This window comes from Drosophila rhopaloa, unplaced genomic scaffold (assembly GCF_018152115.1).
Source record: "Drosophila rhopaloa isolate 14029-0021.01 unplaced genomic scaffold, ASM1815211v1 contig_155, whole genome shotgun sequence".
Classification (NCBI taxonomy): domain Eukaryota; kingdom Metazoa; phylum Arthropoda; class Insecta; order Diptera; family Drosophilidae; genus Drosophila; species Drosophila rhopaloa.
In genome coordinates, this window is record NW_025335034.1 from 4378282 (window position 1) to 4400526 (window position 22245).

Consider the following 22245-nt stretch of genomic DNA (forward strand, 5'->3'; position numbering starts at 1 on the left):
ACCGATAGCGAATGGCTTTGTTTGGCCACCACTATCGCCTTTGGGATACCTCTTTGTTGTTTACCTTTTGCTCATTACCATTTTGGACGCCAACGCGAAAATATATAATTTATTAATATGAGTGCTGAAATGTCCGGTTTTCGACGGTTCCTGCATTGGGGCCCAATTACAGCCCTGAGTAAGTAGTGACCGGGCTAATTGGACCTTATAAGCGGTATCAGTCTGGAAAGGATCCAATTTGCAAATGAGTGAAAGTAGAGTTCGTGTGAATGTGAATGAACCGCTCGCAGGATGGGCCCAAATAACAAGGGCCATTAGGTGGGCGGTACTGGCTGCAGCCGCGCCCCATTCCCGTCTTGTTTTGTGTCTGCGCCATATCGTGTTTCATATGCCACCGCACGCCACACATCCGTCGCTCGGAGCCCCAATCGGTTGTCAACCCACCAGGGACTTTTAATTCGCTTAATGTGCCGCGCTAATTGCGTTTTAGTTGTGTGTCGTATGCCCTTTTATTGCCTTTTCCCCAGTCCTTTGGTCGTTGGTCCTTGGAGCCTATCGGGAATTTCACGGAGTTCTCGAACATGGCGTGCGATTTGCCCGTTTGGTCGCTGGCAGGGCAGACGCCATAAGACTTCCGGGCCTCCACGATATTGAACTGATATACAATTGTTCCTGGCATAATGGCTTTATTGGACGCCGGCCGCTTGTTGCTGCTCCTGAAAAGGATTCCAGAATCAGTCAGAGAAAAGCCAAAATGACTTATTACTAGACCGGGGTGCCGGCTAATCAACTCGAAAAGCGACAATAAACTAAATAAATGAGCCTTATTTCCTCTGCACGCAATTGCCAAGCGAGCATGGCCACCAAAGCCACCCCATTCAAGCGAAAAGAGGGCCAGTTCCCTCAAACCGTGTTTATTAAATTTTGGACATGAATCACTCTAATGTTTATCTACCTCTTCTCTTTCAGGTATCATCAAGTGCATAACACTGACGACCCTCTATATGAACTCGATGTGGTGGCCGCCGAATGAATCATTCGCCGGGTTCGCCCACCAGGCCCTGTTCCTGCTGCTCTCCACGCTGGCCACATTCAATTACGTCATGGCCACGTTGACAGGTCCCGGACTGATGCCAAAACAGTGGCAGCCGAAGGTATCCGGAGAACGCCATGGGAAGCGGAATGGAGGAGAAGCAATTGTTGCGACACAATGACTTGCCCACCCCCATTCGTTAGAGACACCTGTTACATTGATAATGCCTTCCATTGGCCCGAAAAACTGGTGACCCGTCACGAACTGCCAAAGTACTTTGTCCAAGGGTGGTTTCAATCCCTTTGTGCATCGTCATTCCAAAGCGGAAGCGATTGTTTAGCGTCCAAATAGAAAGTGGTGAGAGCTCTGTAGGCTTAGAGCCTCTGGGGGGTTTTTTTGTCCGAGTTTCAGCCCAGACAAATGGGCCAACCCGGCCCATTGGCGTGTGTGACTGCTTATCGCATAATCCGCGCCAATTAAACGCTGCAATTTATTTTAAAGAATCCGGAGCCTCCGGGGAATCAGAAAGATGCCGTGCAAGGGTCACCACCGCCTGTAACGTTTTTAGAGTCTAATTCATTTTGTACGGCCGTGGTGCGACCCAAATATAATTTATTAGCGGCGACTCCTCACATTACGGCCGAGCCCTGCACGCGAACGCATTCTACGGGCCCCAAAGTCCGTAATGCAATTACCCGAATTTGCATAAATGTTTTGTAGGCGAGTCCAGACGCAAGAGGGGCGGGCTAAATGGGTTAGTTGGGTGGACCATGGGTAATGGGAGCCGGTCACTTAATGAGCTGTGCGTCGTTAGGTTTTGTTGTACCTGGCGGTTTCGCGGGAGGCGCGCATAAATCACGAATAATATGCCCATTTTCTGTATTTTAATGAATTTAAATTTCGGCAGGAGCCCAAGGACGCAGAGTTCCTGCAGTACTGCAAGAAGTGCGAGGGGTACAAGGCCCCCCGCTCCCATCACTGTCGCAAGTGTAAGTCCACATTGTCGCTTATACATACATATATACATATTATAAAACACCTATAAATAATTTGCGTAACATATAGCCCTGATTTATAATATATAATTCAACAAATTTTAAGTATAATTTAGTTTTACAATATTATTATGTTTTGACAATTTATAGAAGTCAATAGTTGAAAAGTACAGAAAAATAAATAATCTCTTTGGTTGACTTCAAAACAAAAAGCATTTAAGATATAAAGACTTGTATATTAAGGTGTTCAGAACACACAATAAAAAAAGTTTCAATTTAGCCTGCCATATAAAAGTCTAATTATTCTAAATTATGTCATTCAAAGTGTGATTTCTTGTAAATAAGAAGGTTTGCAAATTTTTTTTCACAACTCTTGTACTTTTTAAACATTATATACACAGGTGATCGCTGCGTCAAGAAGATGGACCACCACTGCCCGTGGATCAATCACTGCGTAGGCTGGGCCAACCACGCGTACTTCACCTACTTCCTGCTGTTCTCCATCCTGGGTAGCCTGCATGGCACCGTGGTGTTAAGCTGCTCCTTTTGGCGTGGCATATACCGGTACTACTATCTCACCCATGGACTGGCGTACCTCGCCAACGTCCAGTTCACACTGACCAGCATCATCATGTGCATCCTAGGCATGGGACTGGCCATCGGCGTCGTTATTGGCTTGAGCATGCTGCTCTTCATTCAGCTGAAGACGATTGTCACCAACCAGACGGGCATAGAGATCTGGATAGTGGAGAAGGCCATATACCGTCGTTATAGGAATTCCGACAGCGACGACGACTTCCTCTACCCCTACGATTTGGGCTGGCGCCAAAATCTGAGGTTAGTGTTTAATGACGAGTGCCAAAAGAGAGGCGATGGCATCGAGTGGCCCGTGGTGGAGGGTTGCGATCAGTATACATTAACGGTGAGCATGTGAAATGGTACTTTAGGGTTTGAAAATTACCTTTACCCTTTTCAGCGAGAGCAGCTGGCGCAAAAGGAGGAGAAACGGGCTCGAACCCGAACCTTCAGGTGCATCAGACCTGTCACGGGTCGCTGGCTGCCGATTTTCTCGCAGGGATGGCGGGTTTGTGTAGCCGCTCCCTGCTCCGATGAACCGCGGATCCGCCTGCGACCCGACGACGTGGTTAAGGTCACTCGCTTCCGCAACCACTGGCTCTTTGGCGAGCGGGTGCTCTCCGAGCAGGAGCAGGCCGGAGACCAGAAGCGCCAGCGGAAAGGTCACATCCGCGGCTGGTTTCCGCGGGGCAGTGCCGTTGAGGTCATCGAGGCGGTCCAGGAGTGCGACAGAAATCTCGAGCCCCAGCCGACCCAGAACGGCAACTCTCACAGCCACCTGAAGCAGCAACAACGAAACGGACACGCCAAAAAGTACATGTAGCCCGCGAATCTATGCCACTTCTTCCGGCTTGTAAATAGAATAAGATACCGCTTCAAAACTTGACTTGATCACGCTTATACAGGCCGCCGTCTTGTTTACTCTGTTAACACTGTCGACCAATAAAATCACACGAAAGTTGATATCAGTTTTTGTTGATCGAAGCTAATCAGTTGTATATCAGCAGATGGTCAGCATTATCGTTAGCTTTTTTACAGATAATCGTTGCATCATAATTCACTTCACTTATATTAAATGGGAATAATAATAAAATCCAGATAGCAACAAGATTCAATTCAAATAGTATTTATCAGACCTCAAAACATTTATTTGTCGATTATTCCATAATTTGATTATGTTACAAGTATATTACATATGCATAAGTGTACAAAATATTACCTCAGAAGTGAGCCGCAGGTCATGTTTATGCCGAGCTCATGGCTGCCTCGATTTCCTCGACTGTCCGTGGCACAATTGCAAAGTTCTCGACGCCAGTTTTAGTGATTAGTACATCATCTTCGATGCGCACGCCTCCAAATCTCCGGAAGCGGTTGAACATCTCCACATTGATGTATTTAGCGATGTTTGGATCGGCCAGGGCGCGGTCCATCAGCCAATTGATGAAGTAGCAGCCCGGCTCAATGGTCACATACATACCGGCTCTGAGAATGCGGGCAAAGCGCAACTTGCTCAGCCACGGCTCGCTGGGGCGCTTTGGCTCGGCGGGCAGGTAGCCACCCACGTCATGCACATCTAGACCAATCAAATGACCCAGCCCGTGGGGCTGGAACACGCCGGAAACACCTGCCTCAAGCATCTCCTCCACATCTCCGTTGAGCATGCCGCCCTCCTTGAGGCGCTGCAACATCACACGGCCCGCCAGCTTGTGCATGTCCACCCAGGACACTCCATCTCTTGCCGCCTCTGTAACTGCATTGCGTGCATCCAGCACGGCGTTGTAGATGAACTTCTGGTCCTCGGTGAATTTTCCGTTGGCTGGGAACGTACAGGTGATGTCTGCTGCGTAGCCGCAATAGTTGGCTCCCATGTCGAAAAGACAGAGATCGCCATCCTGGACGGGTCGGCTGTTGGGAGCTCCGGCGTGGCCTATTTTTATCGTGCCATCATTAAAATAAAATAACAAGGTGTTAAAACAAGGAGAATTTAAAAAATTTCGTCTTTTGACTGAAATTACAATACCTTCTGCAATGGTATAAAATAACTCACCGTAGTGCAGGATCGATGAGTTCGTCCCGCTACCGCATATGCAGGTGTAAGAGGCGTGACGACAGCCACCGACAGAGTAGGCGTGGTGCAGGAACAGGGACTCGCCCTCAAACTCCATGCGGCCCGGACGCATGAACTTCATCACCCTAATGTGAGCGTCGGACGAGACCTTAGCCACGTAACGCAGCACTTCGATCTCTTCGGGCGACTTGATCACCCGGCACTCAGACAGGATGGGATAGAGCAAATCGCAGTCGGTCACGTACTTCTCCTTGCCTTCGAACTCAGGCGGCTGAAGGGTAAGTCCGCTATCACTATTAGTGCCGCTTAGCGTGAGTATCAACTTGGGCGACGCCCCCTCCAGATAGACGTTGAGTTCGTCGGCATAGAGAGCCTCGTCCACCTCGTACATATCTTTAAAGTCCTGTGGGAGGAGCAGTTCACCCATCCATGTGCCGTACTCGTCCGGAAAGCGTGGCACAAATAAAACGCTCCTTTGGTCGCCCGTCTTCACGTCGATAGTGAGAATGCCGTAGCACCCCGGCTCCTTGACCCCGAATAGGTACTGAAAGTACGACTCCTGCCGGAAAACGTAGTCCACGTCGGTGTTGTACAAGCTCTTGTCCTTGCCGCCCTCGAGGAGCACCAGCAGGTTTCCCGAATCGAACTTAAGCCCCGGGAGCAGCTCTTGGAGGATGGCCTTGACAGCGCGATCCCTGTTGCCTCGGAAAAGGCTCATGGGCACAGCATGACCCGATCCCATTTGGTAGGCTGCCATGGTGAATCGATGGAGGGCAAAGTTTAACTGGCCTGCTGGACAATACTGAGCACTCAACCCAGTAAGATTAGCTGACAAAGGCAGTAAATTATTTGTTTTTATCAGTGTTTTTATGTTTTTGCAGTATGACCGAGTAACAAACGCCAAAATAAAACGACTTTTATGATCGGTGTTTGGTGACCCTCTTAATCCAGTTTTTTAGTTTTTCTAAAAATTGAATTCGAAAAATGAAAAATTATTCCTAAAATTTTAAATTAATAAAAAATAATTTGTTTTATAAAATTTCCAATACAAGTGTATTCTTCTTTTTCAGCTTTCCTCATTCTCCCGAGATTTAATAACATAATAATTGGTTTTAATTACTTAAACACAAACATTGAAAAATTTCAACTAAGTACTTAATAAAAACAGAGTCACATTTAACTTCCTTTTGTTTTTGAAATATAAATTGGTTTTGAACTCCGAACTGGTTCTTTACAGCGACGCACAACAACTATCGATAGGGTACGACAACTTCAGCATTTCCGAGTCTGGTCACACATGAAAAACTTTTATTGCAAATTTTATTTCTATAATTCGGGAGAATTTGCATTTTAAAGCGGAAAAGAGGCGGTCTCTGCGCCCTAATATTATCTTCAGAACAGCCAACTTGTCAGAGCGGATAGTGGAGCATCACCAGTATTACGTATCGGCCATCAAATCCCAGTGACCCGTTTCCATCCGATATCCAATGTCGGCGTCACAACGCGGCGGATGCAACAACAAATGAGTCTAATTGTTCTGAACCAATAAAGTGCAAGCTGTGTGGGCTGCGGACTCCAATGCACCGCTAGCAGGGATTAGGACCAGTCGGGGCCATGTCCAGTTCGGTGTTTACGGAGGCGCCTAGCGCCCGGCCGGAGTCGGCAGACGGCGATTCAAATCTGGTGGTGGTCTACAGCAAGAATGGAGTCTCCTTCGACGAGCGCGCCATTGGAAACATCATGGGTAAGTATTGTGCCTAAAATATTTCTTCGCTCCTTAACTGATTTTTGTTTTTCTGTAGAGGAAAAATCGATTTCCACTATCAGCGTAGTGCGTCTCACATCGCCCACGCCCAGCATGGTGGATCAGGAGGAGGCCGAGCGGCTGGAGGAGCTGGCAAGCTTCCTAGATGCGGCCACGGACTCTGAAATGGACAGTGACAATGGTAGCCAAAGTGGCGGCGAAGATGCCAGCGATGTAAGCGCCCAGGATGAGGAGAATCAAAACACCGGCGAGGAGAACAACGGTGATTCCACCGAGACGGAAACCGATGCCCCGCGCACACGTAGGCGTGCCGGTCGTAAGCCCAAGGCCATAAAAAAAAAGAAACGTCGCAAACCCAAGGAGAGACCGCAAATCGTGGGTCTGCGGGTGGAGCAATTCTATGCGGACGGGACGGCCGATATGGTTGTGAAAAATGCCCTGAGTAAATAACGTACATAGCTGTGGTCAAAATGATAGACCAAAGAAACCGTATTATTCAGACCACAACTATAAGCAAACCCCTTCGGCATCTTATTAACATAATTCCATTCAATTTACAGAGCTGGCCGGAGTTTCCATCTACAAGAGGACTGCGGAGACAGACGCACTGCTAGAAGTGATTCGTAACGACCACAACTACACACCATTTACCTCTCCGGAGCAACTGAAGAATCACAAGCGGGCCGAAAAGATTGCAATGGAAATGCAGGCCCAAAGCCGCAAGATCATTATGCAGGCACCGGGAAGTGTGAAGTTAATCAATGCCAAAAAGCGGGTCCAGACCATTCCCTTCAGTCCGCTGCAGGTAAAGGTCCAGAGACTGCCCATGAAGCCCACCCCTGTTCAGCAGCCTCCGCATCTGCAACCTAAAGTGCAGCTGATCCGAAAGACGATCCAACAGCCACTGCCAAGACAGAAACCAGAGATTATCGTGAGTCCCATGGCAAGTGTCAGGCCGAGACCAACCCGCGCTCCCGTCAAGGTTATTGCTCCTGTGCAGGACTACATCGAAGACGACGACGACGCCCAAAGCTCGGATCCCGCTGACGAGGAAAATGCCGATAAGTCCTATGACACGGAGGAAATGAGCGAGGATAGCGAAGACTTCCAGGACTCTGACAACGACAGAGACAGCGACATGGACTTCAACATGAGGCGCAGCGGCGGCCGCAACCCGAACAAAAGGAAGAGGGTGAGAAAGGTGGTCAGGCCAGTGCAAACTAAGCCTGCGAAGCCGATGCCCGCGCCTCCACCAACGCCCCAACACTTCCCCGAGCTGAAAAAACGAAAGGAACTCGTGGAACAAAAGGCTCCGCAGATCGGCCAAATTATTCAGTTACCTCCAAAGGCGCCGCCCACAGTAATTGCCCTAGGAAGAGGTCTTCCGAGCACATCGTTCCTCAAGATCCGACCCACACATCAGACGCTGCCCGTCAAAAAGCCTCCACTGCCAACGACAACCGCAAATACCAAAGTTCGCCGTATGCCTGTCGTGCACTTGGGGAGAATAATAAACTCGGCCACTCCCGGGGTTTTTACTACTCCGCCACCGGAAGGAGTCAAGGAGATTATAATAAACAAGAACATGGCCAGTCCCAAGGGCGTGTTTACCAACCTCAACAGCCTGCTGGGCGAAAACAACAATGCAACCATCAAATCTTCACCAGATCCTCTCCGCCATCGGGCCGTAATGTCGCCCAGCACCCCAAGATCGAGCTACAGCCACCAGCTGGCGCCAATTGTGGTTCCTGTTCCTGCTCAAGCTCCTAACCCGTCTAAGGGGTTTATGCCCATCGGTGTGGACACGGCTCAGTCGCATAAGCTGCCCGCCCAAATTGTGATCGAGACCCATCAGAGTTCCTCCGAACTGGCGGCGGAAAATGACAAGCAGCTTGATCTGATCAACTCGATTGTGCAGGATGAGCTGTTAAAGTCAACGCTGGTAGACCAGCCGGCAGTGAATGCGGACGAGGATATACCAAAACTTGTGAAGATGCTGGAGAGTACAGCGGCAGGCCTAGATCAAGCAACAGTGTCCATGCCCACCCAGAACTTTAACAATTCAGAGATTCAGGGAGTCAACAATTCTGGTTTAGTGGATCCCATCGACATTATGGAGACGGCTGACGAGGATGAGATAACGGCAGACTTCCTTCAACACGTGGTAGGTCTCATCGAGGAGGACAAACAGTTTGAGGCGGAGGTGGTGAAGCAAGTGCTGGCCAGCACCGAACCAGGATCCCTGGATTCCATCGTTTCTTTACCTGCTTTACCTACCTTGACACAAGCGCCAATTGTTCAGGTTAGTTTAAAGCTTTCAGCTTATTGATTTAAGCTTAACTCTCACTATATTTTCAGCAACAACTGAATCTGCTCTCTCAGGCAGTTCTTGCTGAACCTGCGATGACCTCATTGCCCATTGCCTGCAGTACACCTTCGAGGAGTTTGGTAAACCCTCTTTCAACCTCGGCGAAAGTAGTGCGTAACAACGGACGGGTCATTTACCTTCCTCCTATAGAGGCGCCTACTACACGGGCCAAGCGGCGGGCGCAATTTCCTCCGGACTCGGGAATGAATACGACTAGTACGGGGGATCTGGGCAACCTTTCTTTTGGTGAAACGACGCTGGAGACAAGCGTTAATCAGCTAGCCAATAGTAGCAGCCTCAGCAATGATAGCCAGTCGGGAATTGGGCCTAAACGACCAAATCCAAGAGAGCCATCGCTGGCCAGGCGTTCAACGGTGCCCAGAAGATCAAAGAAGCCTAACACGAGTCAGAGCAATGATCCCGATGCTTCAGAATCTCAGGAAGATGACGATGATCCCAACAAGTAAGCGATCGGTTATAAGCCCCAGAAATTTAGTTTTATAACAAATTTCTATGAGAATTTATAATTTTGTATAATTTTCTTTTAGGCTCTGGTGTGTTTGTCGTCAGCCGCACAACAATCGTTTTATGATCTGCTGCGATTTGTGTGCCGATTGGTTCCATGGAACTTGTGTGGGGGTGACCAAAGCAATGGGCACAGAGATGGAACAAAAGGGCGTCGACTGGAAGTGTCCCAAATGCCTTAAAAAGCAGGAGGAAAAGGTAATGTGACATAAATGATTTCGAGTCAATATAATATGATTGATTGCCTTATTTTAAAGAGCCAACCAAGGATAACGGAAATGTTGGTTACCAAAACATCCGCACAAGCCGAGGAGAAACCAAAAGAAACCAAAGTACTAACGTTGTCAGCGGATTTGGTCCAGGTTACGACTCCTTTGACGCCCAGGAGAACTCTCCCGGTTGGTGTTACTGTGGCCAGTTCTCCCATACGAATTCCCATGATGAAGCCGCTCAAGAAATTCCCATCCGGTACTATCCCTCCCCAACAGCAGAAGCTAAACTTCATAAAATTGGGTCCATCTCCTGCTAACCGCGTTTCGGAATCGATATGCGTGGTGTGCAAGCGAGCAGCCAGCTCTCATTCCGTTTACTGTGGTGAGGAGTGTATACGCAAGTATGCACAAAGCGCCCTTCAAGCACACTCACCGACCAAGGGTCCAGATAGTCCATTGCCACATAACGTCAGCACTCAATCGCCACTAAACAACTCCCTGGAGGCCAAGAAAAACAAGAAGAAGGATCTGTTTGAGGACGTGTTGCGACAAGCGGACTCTGTGTCGAAAGTTGAACGGGTAAGCATAAGACTGTATTTTAACTTCAGATATTTAACTTATTTTTTAATAAAATACGTTTTAGATAAATGTATTTGAACGAAGAAGTGGACGAGTAATCACTGGCCACTTGGCACCCACCGCACATCAATTCCGAAAATGGCTTCAGGAGAATCCCACTTTCGAGGTGCTGCCCTCGGGAACCCTTCAGTCAACCGACACAGAGGTAAGTCGATTTTGTTCAATTGAAAAATAATTCATAAAATGTATTGCTAGAAGCGTCAGCTAAAAAGGGCACCAGAAGTATCCTCCGCCGACGAATTGGGAGGCCCTGCAGTTCCAAAAAAGCCGCTTGAAGCTGCGACGAAACTTTCCCAACCCATCGGAGTTCAAGTCAACACACTAGGCATCTCCCCGGCGCGTCCCCTGCCCAAGAAGGATAAGGAGAAAGAGAAGCCTCCAGCACAGGTGGCAACTCCCGGTCGAAGCGATGGAAAACCCGAGCCTGTTCGAATCGGCATCCGGCGGTCCCTCAGGGAGCAATTGCTGGCGCGCATCAAGGAAGCCCAGGCTGAGGAGCAGGCATCCAAGCAGACCACAAGCCAGTGGCTGACATTAAATGAGGTGGACCAGTTTGTCAAGAGCGTGGAATTGGAAATGTTTAACTCGTTCGGAAGAGACGTGGGAGCCAAGTATAAGGCCAAGTATCGCTCGCTTATGTTTAACATCAAGGATCGCAAGAACCGGACCCTGTTCGAGAAGATTTGTGCCAAACAGGTGGAACCCAAGCAGCTGGTGCGGATGACTCCGGAACAGTTAGCTAGCCAAGAGCTGGCCAAGTGGCGAGAGGAAGAGAACCGACATCAGTTGGACATGATCAAGAAATCCGAGCTGGACATGCTGTCATGTGCCCAAAACTATGTGGTGAAAACCCACAAGGGGGAGGAGGTGATTGCCACCAAGGTGGATGTGACCCTGCCCGAAGAGGACATCAACGAACCGTCAACGGTTGATAGAAAACAGACCTCGCTGGTCAGTGAACCAGATACCTCCACACTTGAACGTTCCATATCCAGGGACAAGTCGGGGACATCCAAAGAGAAGCGTCACAAGAACCACAAACATCATCACCGCAAGCGGAGTCGCAGTCGTTCCAATAGTCGAGGTCGGAACGTCGAGAAGCGCCATCGGAGGCACCACAACGAGGGAGAGTCGGGGACTGGTTCCGGTGGAGGGGAGCGCGAGCATCGGTCCCGTGAGAAACAGAGTAGAGAAAAGGACGAGACTGTTCCGTCGCCTTTACCCAAAATGAGAGACGAAAATGATCTGTCGCCGCTCCCCAAAAAGATTCCAGAAAGAAAAACAGAGGCGAGTGCCTACAACCTGATTGATCAAATTCTGGAATCTGAGAAAACGGTTGAGCAGGCAGCGAATCTGGGACAAGCTAAGCCGTCACCCAAGCCACTTCCAACGCTTCCAAGTTCCTCAAAAGCCCCCGAGCCGATGGATAACTACTCGCGCTATGTGCATGGACAAACCACGAGCCCGCTGTGGTCTGGACCCCTTAAGATGATTGATGTGACCGAGTTCGAGATGACGATGTACCCTGTTCAGGGTAACTGCCACCAGATGGGCAAGCTAATGCCAAACCAGCTGGACGTAATCGGTCGCATTACCCGCGTAAATGTCTGGGAGTACATCAAGAAGCTGAAAAAGAGTCCTACAAAGGAAGTTGTCATCGTAAATATATTCCCTGCATCGCCCAACGACACGTTCAAGTTCGATCTTTTCTTCGACTACCTCGACTCGCGAGAGCGGTTGGGCGTCATGGGAGTGGATTCGGATCAGATCAGGGACTTTTACATATTTCCGTTGGGTACCGGCGATGAGTTGCCACCTGCACTTCAGACCTCGGAGCGAGTGCCCTTTTACGAGGACACCCAGAGACCGAACACCCTGCTGGGGATCATCGTGCGCTGTCTGAGCAAACGACCTCTGGAAGCTCAGTCCACGCCTCCATCAGTGCCTTCTCCGGTTCCCGCTGCTAGCAGCAAGGTGGCAAAGGTAAGCAGTTTTGAACTTTTAAAATGATTTGCAATGATACAAATTTAAAATGTGAAATGCTGTTCATCTTGCAGAAATCTCGCAGCACCAACTTGTTGACACCGCAAATCAGCCCCAAACGTAAGGCCAGCACACACTCCACAAGCTCCAAGGATGATGAGTTCGATATTGATGCCATCATCAAGGCGCCAATTGCAAAGCTGCAGAAGGGTATGTATACGCAATAATTTGTTTAAAAATGGCTTTCCTTAATGCTAACCACTCTCAGCGTTACCAAAAACGGTGCCCGTGCCACCGGTTAATAACGATGCCGATGAGCCCTACTCGCCTGGCGGCTCTGACGACGAACTGGTACCGGCTGAACCAAGAATTCCAAACGATCTTGAGCGGCAGGTTAATGAAATCAACAAGCAAATTGCCGCGCAACAGATGGAAATTGCCGGTCTTCTTAAAGTGGAGCCTACGGTAAGTTCTGGATTTTCAATACCAAGGCTTTTTTCAATTGTTCATTCCACTTCTCGCCTCTAACAGGGATCCGCGTCCTCGTCGAAAGTTCTAGCCGGCATATCAATTCCGCCAAATCTTTCAAAGATCTTGGCCAGCATCAAGGACAAGACGGATCTGTCTGCCAATCCCGGCGACGGGGCTGACGAATACAATCCCGAGGACGCAATCACCACGTCAAGTTCATTTGGTGAGTCAGCTGATTGCTATTGAAATCCGAATTTTATAAAAGCGCTCTTGCAGCAGCAAAGCCGAAGAGCAAAGGTCGTTTGGCGCATCTAAGTGAAGCTGAGCTTCTTAGCATGGTTCCGGACAATCTGGCTGGCGTGATTCCCACCTCGTCGAAAAGCCGCCACCAGCAACCTCCGCCGCCGCTTCCGCCACCGCCACCACCTCCGGGTGTCTAGGGGTCGCCCACCTGGAAGTAGGCCTAACCCGCGCGCTAATCCTTTAATCGTTATTAGTTTCTGAATGAAATTCACGACACTTGATTTGAAATTCTCCCTCGCCTCTCATTGTGTACATTCTCATCCAGCGAATTCAATACCATCTCTGTATTATATCTGGCCAATCGGAACTATTTAGTTTTCAGCCCTCCTAACCCAGCCCTCGCACTTTAACAGGATCTTTTTTCGCGTTGCAATGCAAGTTAAGAATCGGTTTTTCGCATTATACTCTATTAAATCCTGTACATTTCCTCGAAAATAAAAAGTGCTACGTAACATTTGTTTTAGGGATACGATAATCGTAACGATTCTTTATTTCTGACAGAACTTAGTTGACCTCACAGGGATCGTCCTTGCCGCTAAAGTGGGCGCACGTGATCTTGGGACCGTTGTGCACCCTTGGAATGGCGATCCGAAATAGTGCGCCATGTGGCATGCACGCACAGATCTTGTACTGGACACTGCCGGTGCGGAGTCCCATCTCCGAGCTGACAATTGGGATGCGGCTCATGTCGAGGAAGATGCCCGTGCCAGCCTCCAAAATGGTGGCACCCTGCGTGGAGTTGATAGAGACGTGGTGCTCGGCCTGCATGTCCACGCTGGCTCCATCGAAGTAGATGCCCTCGGAGCCCCTAATGGCCATACGTCCATCACTCTCCATGACCAGAGAATCGTCGATGGGGCTTGCGATGGCGCTAGCGCTCACCACCTTGGCGTACAAGGCCTCTACTCCACCGGGAATGTTGTATTGCGGACGGTGGGTGGTAAAAATGGGCTGCTTGTCGACTGGGTCCTTGACCTCGAACAGATTAGTAGCCTGGATAAGGATGCCCTCCTTGTTCAGGACTATCCTATCGCGTTCGTTGCTGGCCCCGTTGGCATTGCGGAATACCCGCACATGGACGCCGGCCTCTCCGTCGCCGGCATCACTGCTGATGGTCACTGGTACATCCGAGAAGCCGTGTATCTGGCCAATCGAGTTTGTCTGCACCCGCTCCAAGTCCGTGGAGCCGTAGAACTTGACCACATCCTCCTCGGGAATCACCTCCATCCCCTGGACTCCCTTTCCCAAACGCAACACTCCCACAATAGTGAGAGTCAGGATGAGATTGCCCACGGTTAGGACCAGAAGGAGAATTACAATGGTCCAGAAGGCAAAAGTGTTGCGTCCTTGATGGCCTGGATGAAGGCGGGAGCAGCTGTCGCTGTTGTACTTCTCGTCGAAGTAGTCTCCAGTATCCGTCTTCGAGTCGTCCCGGCAGAAATCCAGTTCCGGCACCGCTGCTCCGATAGGCAAGGTGACGGACAGCGCGTTCTCCGAGTTGGCATCGTCGGAGTAGGACGGTGAAGGACCTCTAATAAAGGTGTTCTCAAACGTGTTCATCATTGGTTCAGAATATATTCTGTGCTTCTCTCGAAAAACCGTCTGTATCCAGTGGCTACAAAAATAGTGCATGTACATGTGAGGAATACAATTTTCTGACATGCGCAGATATCTCAATCCGCCAGTTTTGAATACTATCTGCATTCGGGAGACTTTTTAGAAATAAAAATAAGAAAATAAATAATAATCTTTGCATAATACATTTTTCTAATATTTGTATAAACTTGAAATAAATTTCAGAATTTAAAAAAAATGTATGGCACATAATTTGTTAAATATCTAATTTACAAATTTGTTTTATAAATTACACTTCTCAATACTATTTTTAAGATGTATAACTTTTAAGAAATTAAATTAGTTTAGTTAAAGCAAAACCTAAACGGATGTGACATTTTGGAAGTATCTTTATACCCTTGCAGAGGGTATTATAATTTCAGTCAAAAGTTTGCAACGCAGTGAAGGAGACATTTCCGACCCTATAAAGTATATATATTCTTGATCAGCATCACCAGGAGAGTCGATCTAGCCATGTCCGTCTGTCCGTCCGTTTCTACGCAAACTAGTCCCTCAGTTTTAAAGCTATCTGCTTGAAACTTTCCCAAAAGTTGTATTTCTATTGCAGGTAGTGTATAAGTCGGAACGAGCCGGATCGGGCCACTATATCATATAGCTGCCATATAACTGAACGATCGGAAAAGCCATAACGTTGGTGTTTTTAAAGTTAGGAAGTTGGGATTTTTTATAAGTTTTATTTTTGGCCAATTAATCCGACCTACCAAATTTCATAAGGATCGGACGACTATATCCTATAGCCGCCATATAACTGATTGATCGGATATGCCATAACTTTGGTGTTTGTTAAGTTAGAAAGTTGGGATTTTCTATGGGTTTTATTTTTGCCGAATCAATTCGACATATCAAATTTCATAAGGATCGGCCGACTATATCCTATAGCTGCCATATAACTGAACGATTGGAAATGACATAACTTTGGTGTTTTTAAAGTTAGGAAGTTGGGACATTTTATGAGTATTAAGAATACATCATATGAATAATTTTAAACAATATAATTTATAAAATATTCTGCAAGGGTATATCAACTTCGGCTCCGCCCGAAGTTAGCTTTCCTTTCTTGTTTTTTGACTATAATTACATGATTATAAATTAATTTGATTTGATTAATTCAAATTTGAAGCTATCGTTTATAGTTTACCAATAGTGTTTACTAGTTTGTTTCGTTTAAATTCATTTTAAAAGTAAGTGGTATTTTTTAAAAATATAAATAATATTAAACGCTTTTTATTCTTAGTCTATAATTTTTTTAAGGCAGTGTTTGAAAAAAAAATAAAAGAAACAATTTGAACGGAACCAGTTCCGAAATAAAATATCGCAGCCCTGTAGAAAATGGCATGTGAAAAGGGCTTGACTTTGGTGTATTTCGAAGTTGTAGTTACGGTCATACCGCCTGTCTCCATTTTTCAAGATGTCCTTTAAGGTGAGCTTTTGCCCAAAATCTTAAGTCCTGACTAACCACCAACTGCCCACAATAAACAGCCAATTGATCCGAAGCGTGACGAGATCCGGCGCTATTTGGAGCGCGGCAGCGTCCTGGACTCACTGACCAAGATCTTCATACGCGTAATTAAGGAGCGCCCGGAGAATCCGATGGAGTACATCCGTAACCACATCGGAGTGGTGCGTCACCAACACGACAAGTACGAGCGCCTGCAGCAGGACCTGCAGCTGGCTAACGAGGAGATCCAGCGGCTGCGTGGCATTATCAACAGCATCAATCCGGATGTGCTGCAGGGCCATCAGCCCGTGGCCCCCAGTGAGGCGGCCCCAGAGATTCAAGATGTCGTGGCAGAGCCAACTCCAGTTGCGGAGGAGAACGTAGAGGCCAATCCAGAGAAACCTGGAGAAAGTTCAGCAGCAGTTGCGGAGGTAACAGCTGCTGTGGAGGCCTGCCAGATTGAGGAGAAAGCGGTCGCTTCCAACGAGGTGGCTGCCGTCCAAGTTCATCCCAATCCATCCGTCCAAGCCGAGGCCAGTAGCGCCAACGAGTAGATCTCAGGAGCCAGCAGCTCACACCAAAAACATCCCATCAGAACGCATCCATTTAGAACAAGTGTAAAGTATTTTCCTAAACGTAAATGTAAATAAAGCGAAATACAAAATATGCAGGTCTGCGAATTATGGATTTTTCAAATGTTTATTGAAATCAGTTTCATAATTCATACACTTTTTATATCATTTGTTTATTAATACAAAGGATTATTGATAATACATATTAATAATAGTTAATTTTTAAAAAAACACATCTTAAAAATGACGGGTTGGGGATCGATTGATTAATGACGAACGGAAAGGCGGAAAAGAGTTGAATGCAAAATAATAAATTTCTTTGATTTGGGTGCAGGTATTTCTGGGTCCATTTGATCGGACTGCAATGTGGACGAACAAAAACTGATTCAAGGTCGAAACTTAGTGTTTATATTTCACTTCTTGGCAAGCGTTCTCCTCTGTTCAACGATTTCCCGTCTTCGATTTTTTGTTTTGCTTTATACTCTTAAGGCCAAAGAGCGCTACAGGGCCCCCTTTCTATATATGCTTTGTGACCGACGAGGTCCAGTCACTCTCCGTACGTCTAATCCAATATTATGCTGGGTGCTCTGCTCGTACGGACCTGTTTACCTAGTGTTTAAAATTTGGACAAAACCTATAATCGCAGGTGTGTGTATGGGTGGAGTGTTGGTCGGTAGATATATGTATATATGCGGGGGCTTTTAAAAATAAATATGTGGCTTTAATCATGGTATTTGTCAATGTGTTTGTAATTGCGAATAAAATCTCATGAGGGAAAAACTATAATCTTCTGGTAAGGACCCAGGAAGTCCTTCGGTCGAGGTTCTGCTCCTCCATGCATTCGCTGACTGTTCGCGTTGTTGAGGGTTTTTTTTGTTGATTTTGACTCGCCCCGGCTGCCGATGATAAAATTGACCAAAAACAGAGATAAGGTTGAGGTGAGTGATTCACTAGGCACTAGGTTACTCTGCCTTAGCAGCCCACACTTACGTTTCATCCATGATCTGATGTGTGGTTTCGAAGCATTTTATTTCTGGTTGTTGGTGTGTTTTTGTTTGTTTCTTGGTTGTTTTCGTTTTCTTGTTTTTTTGTTTTATATAGAAAAAGACTGCTCTTGGTGCTGTGAGTGTGTGATATTACTTTTTACGCTTGTCAGCCGGCTTGAGGATCTGGAACGAGCACATCAGCGTGTCGTCCACGGACATCATGGCGCCAGCATTGTCGAACTCGCCGCAGTAGTTTGGCGCCGAGAAGAGGGTGACCAGCTGACGCTTGGCAAAGAACTCGTACCCATCCTCGACAACCTGATGGGCTCGGCAGATGAGATCGAACTCGTGTTTCTGCAAGAACTTGGCCACCACCTCGGCGCCGAAGGTGAAGCTGACGCCGCGGTCGTTCTCGCCCCAGCCCATGGTGTCCTTGTCCGGATCGGACCAGAGCAGATCACACAGCAGTCCCTGGTCGGGCACATCGGTGGGGCGCATGATGCGCCGGATTTGCTCCATGGAGGTCAGATCGGGACTGAGGCCGCCGTGGCAGCAGAAGATCTTCTCATCGACGATGGCCGCCACCGGCAGGCAGTTGAAGCAGTCGGTGAAGGTCTTCCACAACTTGATGCTGTAGCGACGCTTGCACTCGTCGTAGAACCCGTAGATACGATTGATGCTGGCGCACTCGTGGTTGCCGCGCAGCAGGAAGAAGTTCTCCGAGTATTTGATCTTGTAGGCGAGCAGCAGGCAGATGGTCTCCAGCGACTGCTTGCCGCGATCGACGTAGTCGCCCAGGAACAGGTAGTTCGACTCCGGCGGGAAGCCGCCGTACTCGAACAGGCGCAGCAGGTCGTAGTACTGGCCGTGGATGTCGCCGCAGATCTTCAGCGGAGCCTCCAGCTCGAGGAGAATGGGCTGCGAGAGGAAGATCTCGCGCGACTTGAGGCATAGGCCCCGGATCTCGCTTTCCGAGAGCTGTACGTTCTTGCCTGGCCGTGCCCCACGCACTTCCAGAAGTCGTGATATTATGCTGTCGATATTCATCACGTCGCCCATGTTTGCTGCTTGATCTCTGGTGCACTGCTGCTACTGCTGGTGTCGAGGATGCCGCGAACGATGGTTGGTAGCGCCGAAATAGCCTCGAAATCTGTAATTTCCCAAATCTATTTCTGCTAAATACTTTTCACAGCTAACTAGTATGAAAATTTCTCCAGTGTGTCCACATTGCCCGAGCAGCAGGAAGGAATGAAACAGGCAGTTAGTCATGCTCAGGTGCGCATGGCTGTCCCTTTCTCGCTTTCTCGCTGGTCTTCTGCGTCGTACGCTTGTAACGGGTGCGAGCGGGCTGGCAAGTGTGCACCTAGGTAGTGCTGCCACATCGGGGAAAACGCTGTCTGGCCAAATTAACGACGCCATTTTGTCTATTCGATTAATTATCGATAGGGCACTCGATAAGCTATCCGTCTACGCCCGTCTATCATCCAATTAACTGTTAAATTAGGCGGGTTCAAATCCGTAAAAAATGCTTCTGAACGATATTATTAGCGGAAAAGTAGATGACGCCGTATATATTATTGCGGAAATTGGCCAGAACCACCAGGGCTGCCTGGAAACGGCCAAAAAGATGATTTACGAGGCCAAAAAATCCGGGTGCCATTGCGTTAAGTTCCAGAAATCCAATTTGCCCGCAAAGTTCACGCAACCCGCTTTGGATCGGGAATACATCAGTGATCACGCCTGGGGAAGGACTTACGGAGAGCACAAGGAGTACCTAGAGTTTTCCAAAGATCAGTACCTCAAACTGCAGGCCTACAGCGAGGAAATAAATGTAGACTTTACAGCTTCCGCAATGGATGAGGTAGTATCTAGTAATTAATCTTGACTGATATATTTTCTTTAATACAATCAAAATCTATTTTCTGAAAGCTCCAATATTAATTCCTGTTGATATACAAATATTAAAAGATAACCTACAGAAGTAAATAAAGTTACGGTTTTCCATCTACAACTTAAGTTAAAACATCATAGAATACTCAAATTCTGATCCACTGAAATAATCTGGATAAATTAAAAAAAATTTTAATTAATTTCGAGATCAGTTTGAATTTTTCGATTTTCTAACCTCATCCCATTATAACTTATACTTATGATTTTTGATATCTCATTTATTTATAAACAGTGCTCTCTGGACTTTCTGGTCGAACTGAACGTGCCGTTCATTAAAATTGGCTCCGGAGATGCAAACAACTTTCCTCTTCTGAAAAAAGCGTCCCGGTTGGATTTGCCCTTGGTAATCTCCACCGGAATGCAGACCATGGAAACGATCGAGAGGATTGTGCAAACAATGGAGGATGCTGGAAAACGGGACTACGCTCTAATGCACTGCGTTTCATCTTACCCAACGGCCCCTAAAGATTCCAAATTGCAACTGATTTCCATGCTGAAGAGGCGCTTTCCTGATGTTCCTATTGGTTATTCGGGGCATGAACTGGGAGTGGTCATTAGTCAAGCAGCTGTCTTGCTAGGAGCACGCATAGTGGAGCGCCATTTCACGCTGGATAAAGGTCAGAAGGGCTCCGACCATCAATGCTCCCTCGAACCCCAAGAATTGGGAACCCTAACCAGAGCTATTACTAACTTTAACCTGTCGGCAATTCCGCTGCCTCCTAAAGAAATCTTACAAAAACTAAACGGCGGTCAAGAACTGGAGGAAGCTCTTCAGGACGCTCAGTGCAAAACAATTTTACCTTGCGAGTTACTCTGTCGAAATAAACTGGGCAAATCCATCGTTGCAGCTAGGACTATCAATAAAGGGCACAGACTGCAGTTGACGGACATCGCTATCAAAGTCAGCGAACCCAGCGGCCTAACAGCGGAATCATACATGACCATAATCGGCAAGGAAGTAACAGACAATCTTGGTGAGGATGAACCCATATTTGGGAGTAGTATAATTCTTTAGGTCAAGAGCTTTGGAAAAATACATGAAGTGCAACATGAAATACAGTTGTAAAATAAATAGACTGAGATGTTTTACTCTGCCCCATCGTCGCTGCCGTCATCCTCGTTCTCATTCTCGATCATTTCGATGTCCTCCTCGAGGTCGCCCTCCTTCTTGTCCGTGGGCTTCTCGTAGACAGCGGTTAGGGGAGAGACGCACACGCCGTTCCAGACGGACATTTCGCGCACGATGCTGGTGTTGCCCTCCAGTCCCAGGATGTGTTTGTACCCGCCGTGGGCCAGGACGCGGAGCAGCGTCTGCGACGTGTAGCAGCACACGTCCTGCTGCTCTAGCGTCATGGCAGTGTGCACCCGGATGTGGCCCGGTTCTGTGGGATCCGTGATGCCGGCCGAGCCGGGCAAAAAGAGTCCCGCGGAGAGCAGCTGAAAGACGCGACGAAAGGCTAGATTGATAGGCAGCGCCTGGCGCGAAGGGTTGTTCATGATGGCCAAGTGGGCAATCAGGTCCAGCATCCAGGCCGACAAGGGCGCGAAGGCGTCGAAGCGCCTGGTGAGATCCTTGAGAATGCGAATGAGCACCTTGATCGAGGAGTGGTGGGCGTTCTCCTCAAACCAACGCGTGTGCCGTATAGCGGCTAGATGGCTCTGCATCAGCTTGTGATCCAAATGAATCTCCGGCTCTAGCTTGCGCAGGTTCTGCGGTAAGGTTGCGATAAGGATGCGCACCTTGGCATGGACGTTGGCGATGTCAAAGCCGCGCTCGTGAATCTGGACGGTATGCTGGTCGCCCTTAGTCAGAACCTCAGTCTTCATGCTGGCCTTTAGGTCGGCCTCCACCTTCTTGGCCAGGGCATCGACCGACTCTTTGGTAGGCAACGTCTTCAGGATGACCACCACATCGGCCACATTGTTGCCGGTTAGAATGGTGCCTTTCTTGAAAGAGCCCACTTGACGCACTTCCTCCAGTTGCTGTTCATGGATGACATTGAGATTTTATGTCTGGCTAGATATCGTAATATACTCACACAAGTAGTCAGATCGCCGGGAGCCACTACCAGATTGTCCAGAACAGCCTGCACCTTGGTCACCAGGTTCCCGATGGCCGTCTGCTCGCTGGGCGTGGGGCTCAAGTCCTGGTTGCGCTTCAGCAAAGCCTGCCGAGAATATTATGATTAAATTTAATCCGCCACGCATGTGCGTTTATTGATTTACCGCAGTCAGAGCCGAATCGTCCACTGAACCGGCGAGTGGGACTTTGGGAAAAAGACCTCCGCCAGGGTCAAATCGAACGGATGGCGGGGCACAAAGGTTTTCTTGAACGGCGGCCGGATGCCTCCGCGCATGGGGCGCCCACCTCGGAGAGCTCCGCGAACCATATTCCTGTGAGGATGAATTTTAACTTATTTTCGCGACGCCGGAGCGTTCTGTTTTACTTGAGGGATGAGAACAGTGTGCCCGGAGTTAAGCCGGCAAAAAACACCATGAGTGCTATGAATTGTATGTCAAAAGACCAAAATAAACCAAGTAGATAGTTTCTGCTGCTGATGTAGAATAAATGTATAAACGTTCACACAGAGTGGAGTTGAAGTGAAATGGTATACAAGCCGTGGAAAAAGAAACAGGACAGTGCCCTTCTCAAAATTTGAAAATTTAAAAAAAATAACGTTATTTGTAAAAAGATAACGTTGTAAAATAAAAAAACGACCGTAAAA

General features: G+C 47.9%; 8 protein-coding genes across 10 annotated transcripts; 4 read left to right on the top strand and 4 right to left on the bottom strand.

Moving 5' to 3' along the window:
- Positions 1 to 16: 16 nt before the first annotated feature.
- Positions 17 to 3567, top strand: LOC108044594 (palmitoyltransferase ZDHHC6). Its single transcript, XM_017123652.2, has 5 exons — positions 17 to 178; positions 970 to 1154; positions 1941 to 2022; positions 2430 to 2950; positions 3005 to 3567. The coding sequence occupies exons 1-5, from the start codon at positions 118 to 120 to the stop codon at positions 3425 to 3427; spliced, it is 1272 nt and encodes a 423-aa protein (XP_016979141.1). The 5' UTR covers positions 17 to 117; the 3' UTR covers positions 3428 to 3567.
- Positions 3568 to 3725: 158 nt separating this feature from the next.
- On the bottom strand, positions 3726 to 5649 carry LOC108044593 (xaa-Pro dipeptidase). Its single transcript, XM_017123651.2, has 2 exons — positions 4652 to 5649; positions 3726 to 4531 (listed from the first exon to the last, which is right to left on the bottom strand). Exons 1-2 carry the CDS (start codon positions 5427 to 5429, stop codon positions 3849 to 3851), a joined length of 1461 nt encoding a protein of 486 aa, XP_016979140.1. The 5' UTR covers positions 5430 to 5649; the 3' UTR covers positions 3726 to 3848.
- A 280-nt stretch (positions 5650 to 5929) lies between these two features.
- Positions 5930 to 13390, top strand: LOC108044592 (death-inducer obliterator 1). 3 transcript variants are annotated; one of them, XM_017123648.2, is made up of 12 exons: positions 5930 to 6416; positions 6475 to 6879; positions 6998 to 8739; positions 8796 to 9268; positions 9354 to 9528; positions 9588 to 10121; positions 10186 to 10326; positions 10377 to 12164; positions 12239 to 12374; positions 12433 to 12629; positions 12696 to 12858; positions 12912 to 13390. In XM_017123648.2, the coding sequence occupies exons 1-12, from the start codon at positions 6287 to 6289 to the stop codon at positions 13073 to 13075; spliced, it is 6048 nt and encodes a 2015-aa protein (XP_016979137.2). In that variant the 5' UTR covers positions 5930 to 6286; the 3' UTR covers positions 13076 to 13390. The 3 variants fall into 3 exon arrangements, with proteins under 3 accessions (XP_016979137.2, XP_016979139.2, XP_016979138.2); XM_017123650.2 differs by having other exon boundaries at positions 12915 to 13390; XM_017123649.2 differs by having other exon boundaries at positions 10380 to 12164.
- A 49-nt stretch (positions 13391 to 13439) lies between these two features.
- On the bottom strand, positions 13440 to 14654 carry LOC108044595. The gene has a single exon (XM_017123653.2). It carries the CDS (start codon positions 14640 to 14642, stop codon positions 13443 to 13445), a length of 1200 nt encoding a protein of 399 aa, XP_016979142.1. The 5' UTR covers positions 14643 to 14654; the 3' UTR covers positions 13440 to 13442.
- Positions 14655 to 15896: 1242 nt separating this feature from the next.
- LOC108044599 (c-Myc-binding protein homolog) lies at positions 15897 to 16691 on the top strand. Its single transcript, XM_017123657.2, has 2 exons — positions 15897 to 15993; positions 16053 to 16691. The coding sequence occupies exons 1-2, from the start codon at positions 15982 to 15984 to the stop codon at positions 16563 to 16565; spliced, it is 525 nt and encodes a 174-aa protein (XP_016979146.1). The 5' UTR covers positions 15897 to 15981; the 3' UTR covers positions 16566 to 16691.
- LOC108044598 (serine/threonine-protein phosphatase alpha-2 isoform) lies at positions 16692 to 18824 on the bottom strand. Its single transcript, XM_017123656.2, has 2 exons — positions 17574 to 18824; positions 16692 to 17479 (listed from the first exon to the last, which is right to left on the bottom strand). The coding sequence occupies exon 1, from the start codon at positions 18626 to 18628 to the stop codon at positions 17720 to 17722; it is 909 nt and encodes a 302-aa protein (XP_016979145.1). The 5' UTR covers positions 18629 to 18824; the 3' UTR covers positions 16692 to 17479; positions 17574 to 17719.
- Positions 18825 to 19031: 207 nt separating this feature from the next.
- On the top strand, positions 19032 to 20595 carry LOC108044597 (sialic acid synthase). Its single transcript, XM_017123655.2, has 2 exons — positions 19032 to 19430; positions 19752 to 20595. The coding sequence occupies exons 1-2, from the start codon at positions 19095 to 19097 to the stop codon at positions 20532 to 20534; spliced, it is 1119 nt and encodes a 372-aa protein (XP_016979144.2). The 5' UTR covers positions 19032 to 19094; the 3' UTR covers positions 20535 to 20595.
- On the bottom strand, positions 20491 to 21994 carry LOC108044596 (interleukin enhancer-binding factor 2 homolog). The gene is given in 4 exon segments (XM_017123654.2): positions 20491 to 21502; positions 21559 to 21687; positions 21746 to 21786; positions 21789 to 21994. Coding segments are annotated over 4 exon segments (1188 nt in total). The 5' UTR covers positions 21910 to 21994; the 3' UTR covers positions 20491 to 20605.
- Positions 21995 to 22245: the final 251 nt, after the last annotated feature.

Coding starts and splice junctions, on each gene's coding strand:
- LOC108044594 (XM_017123652.2), top strand. CDS start 118: ATGAGTGCTGAAATGTCCGGTTTTCGACGGTTCCTGCATTGGGGCCCA. Junction 179..969: donor GGGCCCAATTACAGCCCTGA/GTAAGTAGTGAC, acceptor CTTCTCTTTCAG/GTATCATCAAGTGCATAACA. Junction 2,023..2,429: donor CTCCCATCACTGTCGCAAGT/GTAAGTCCACAT, acceptor TTATATACACAG/GTGATCGCTGCGTCAAGAAG.
- LOC108044593 (XM_017123651.2), bottom strand. CDS start 5,429: ATGGCAGCCTACCAAATGGGATCGGGTCATGCTGTGCCCATGAGCCTT. Junction 4,532..4,651: donor CTCATCGATCCTGCACTACG/GTGAGTTATTTT, acceptor CGATAAAAATAG/GCCACGCCGGAGCTCCCAAC.
- LOC108044592 (XM_017123648.2), top strand. CDS start 6,287: ATGTCCAGTTCGGTGTTTACGGAGGCGCCTAGCGCCCGGCCGGAGTCG. Junction 9,269..9,353: donor GATGACGATGATCCCAACAA/GTAAGCGATCGG, acceptor ATTTTCTTTTAG/GCTCTGGTGTGTTTGTCGTC. Junction 10,122..10,185: donor CTGTGTCGAAAGTTGAACGG/GTAAGCATAAGA, acceptor AATACGTTTTAG/ATAAATGTATTTGAACGAAG.
- LOC108044595 (XM_017123653.2), bottom strand. CDS start 14,642: ATGCAGATAGTATTCAAAACTGGCGGATTGAGATATCTGCGCATGTCA.
- LOC108044598 (XM_017123656.2), bottom strand. CDS start 18,628: ATGGGCGACGTGATGAATATCGACAGCATAATATCACGACTTCTGGAA.
- LOC108044597 (XM_017123655.2), top strand. CDS start 19,095: ATGCTTCTGAACGATATTATTAGCGGAAAAGTAGATGACGCCGTATAT. Junction 19,431..19,751: donor CAGCTTCCGCAATGGATGAG/GTAGTATCTAGT, acceptor ATTTATAAACAG/TGCTCTCTGGACTTTCTGGT.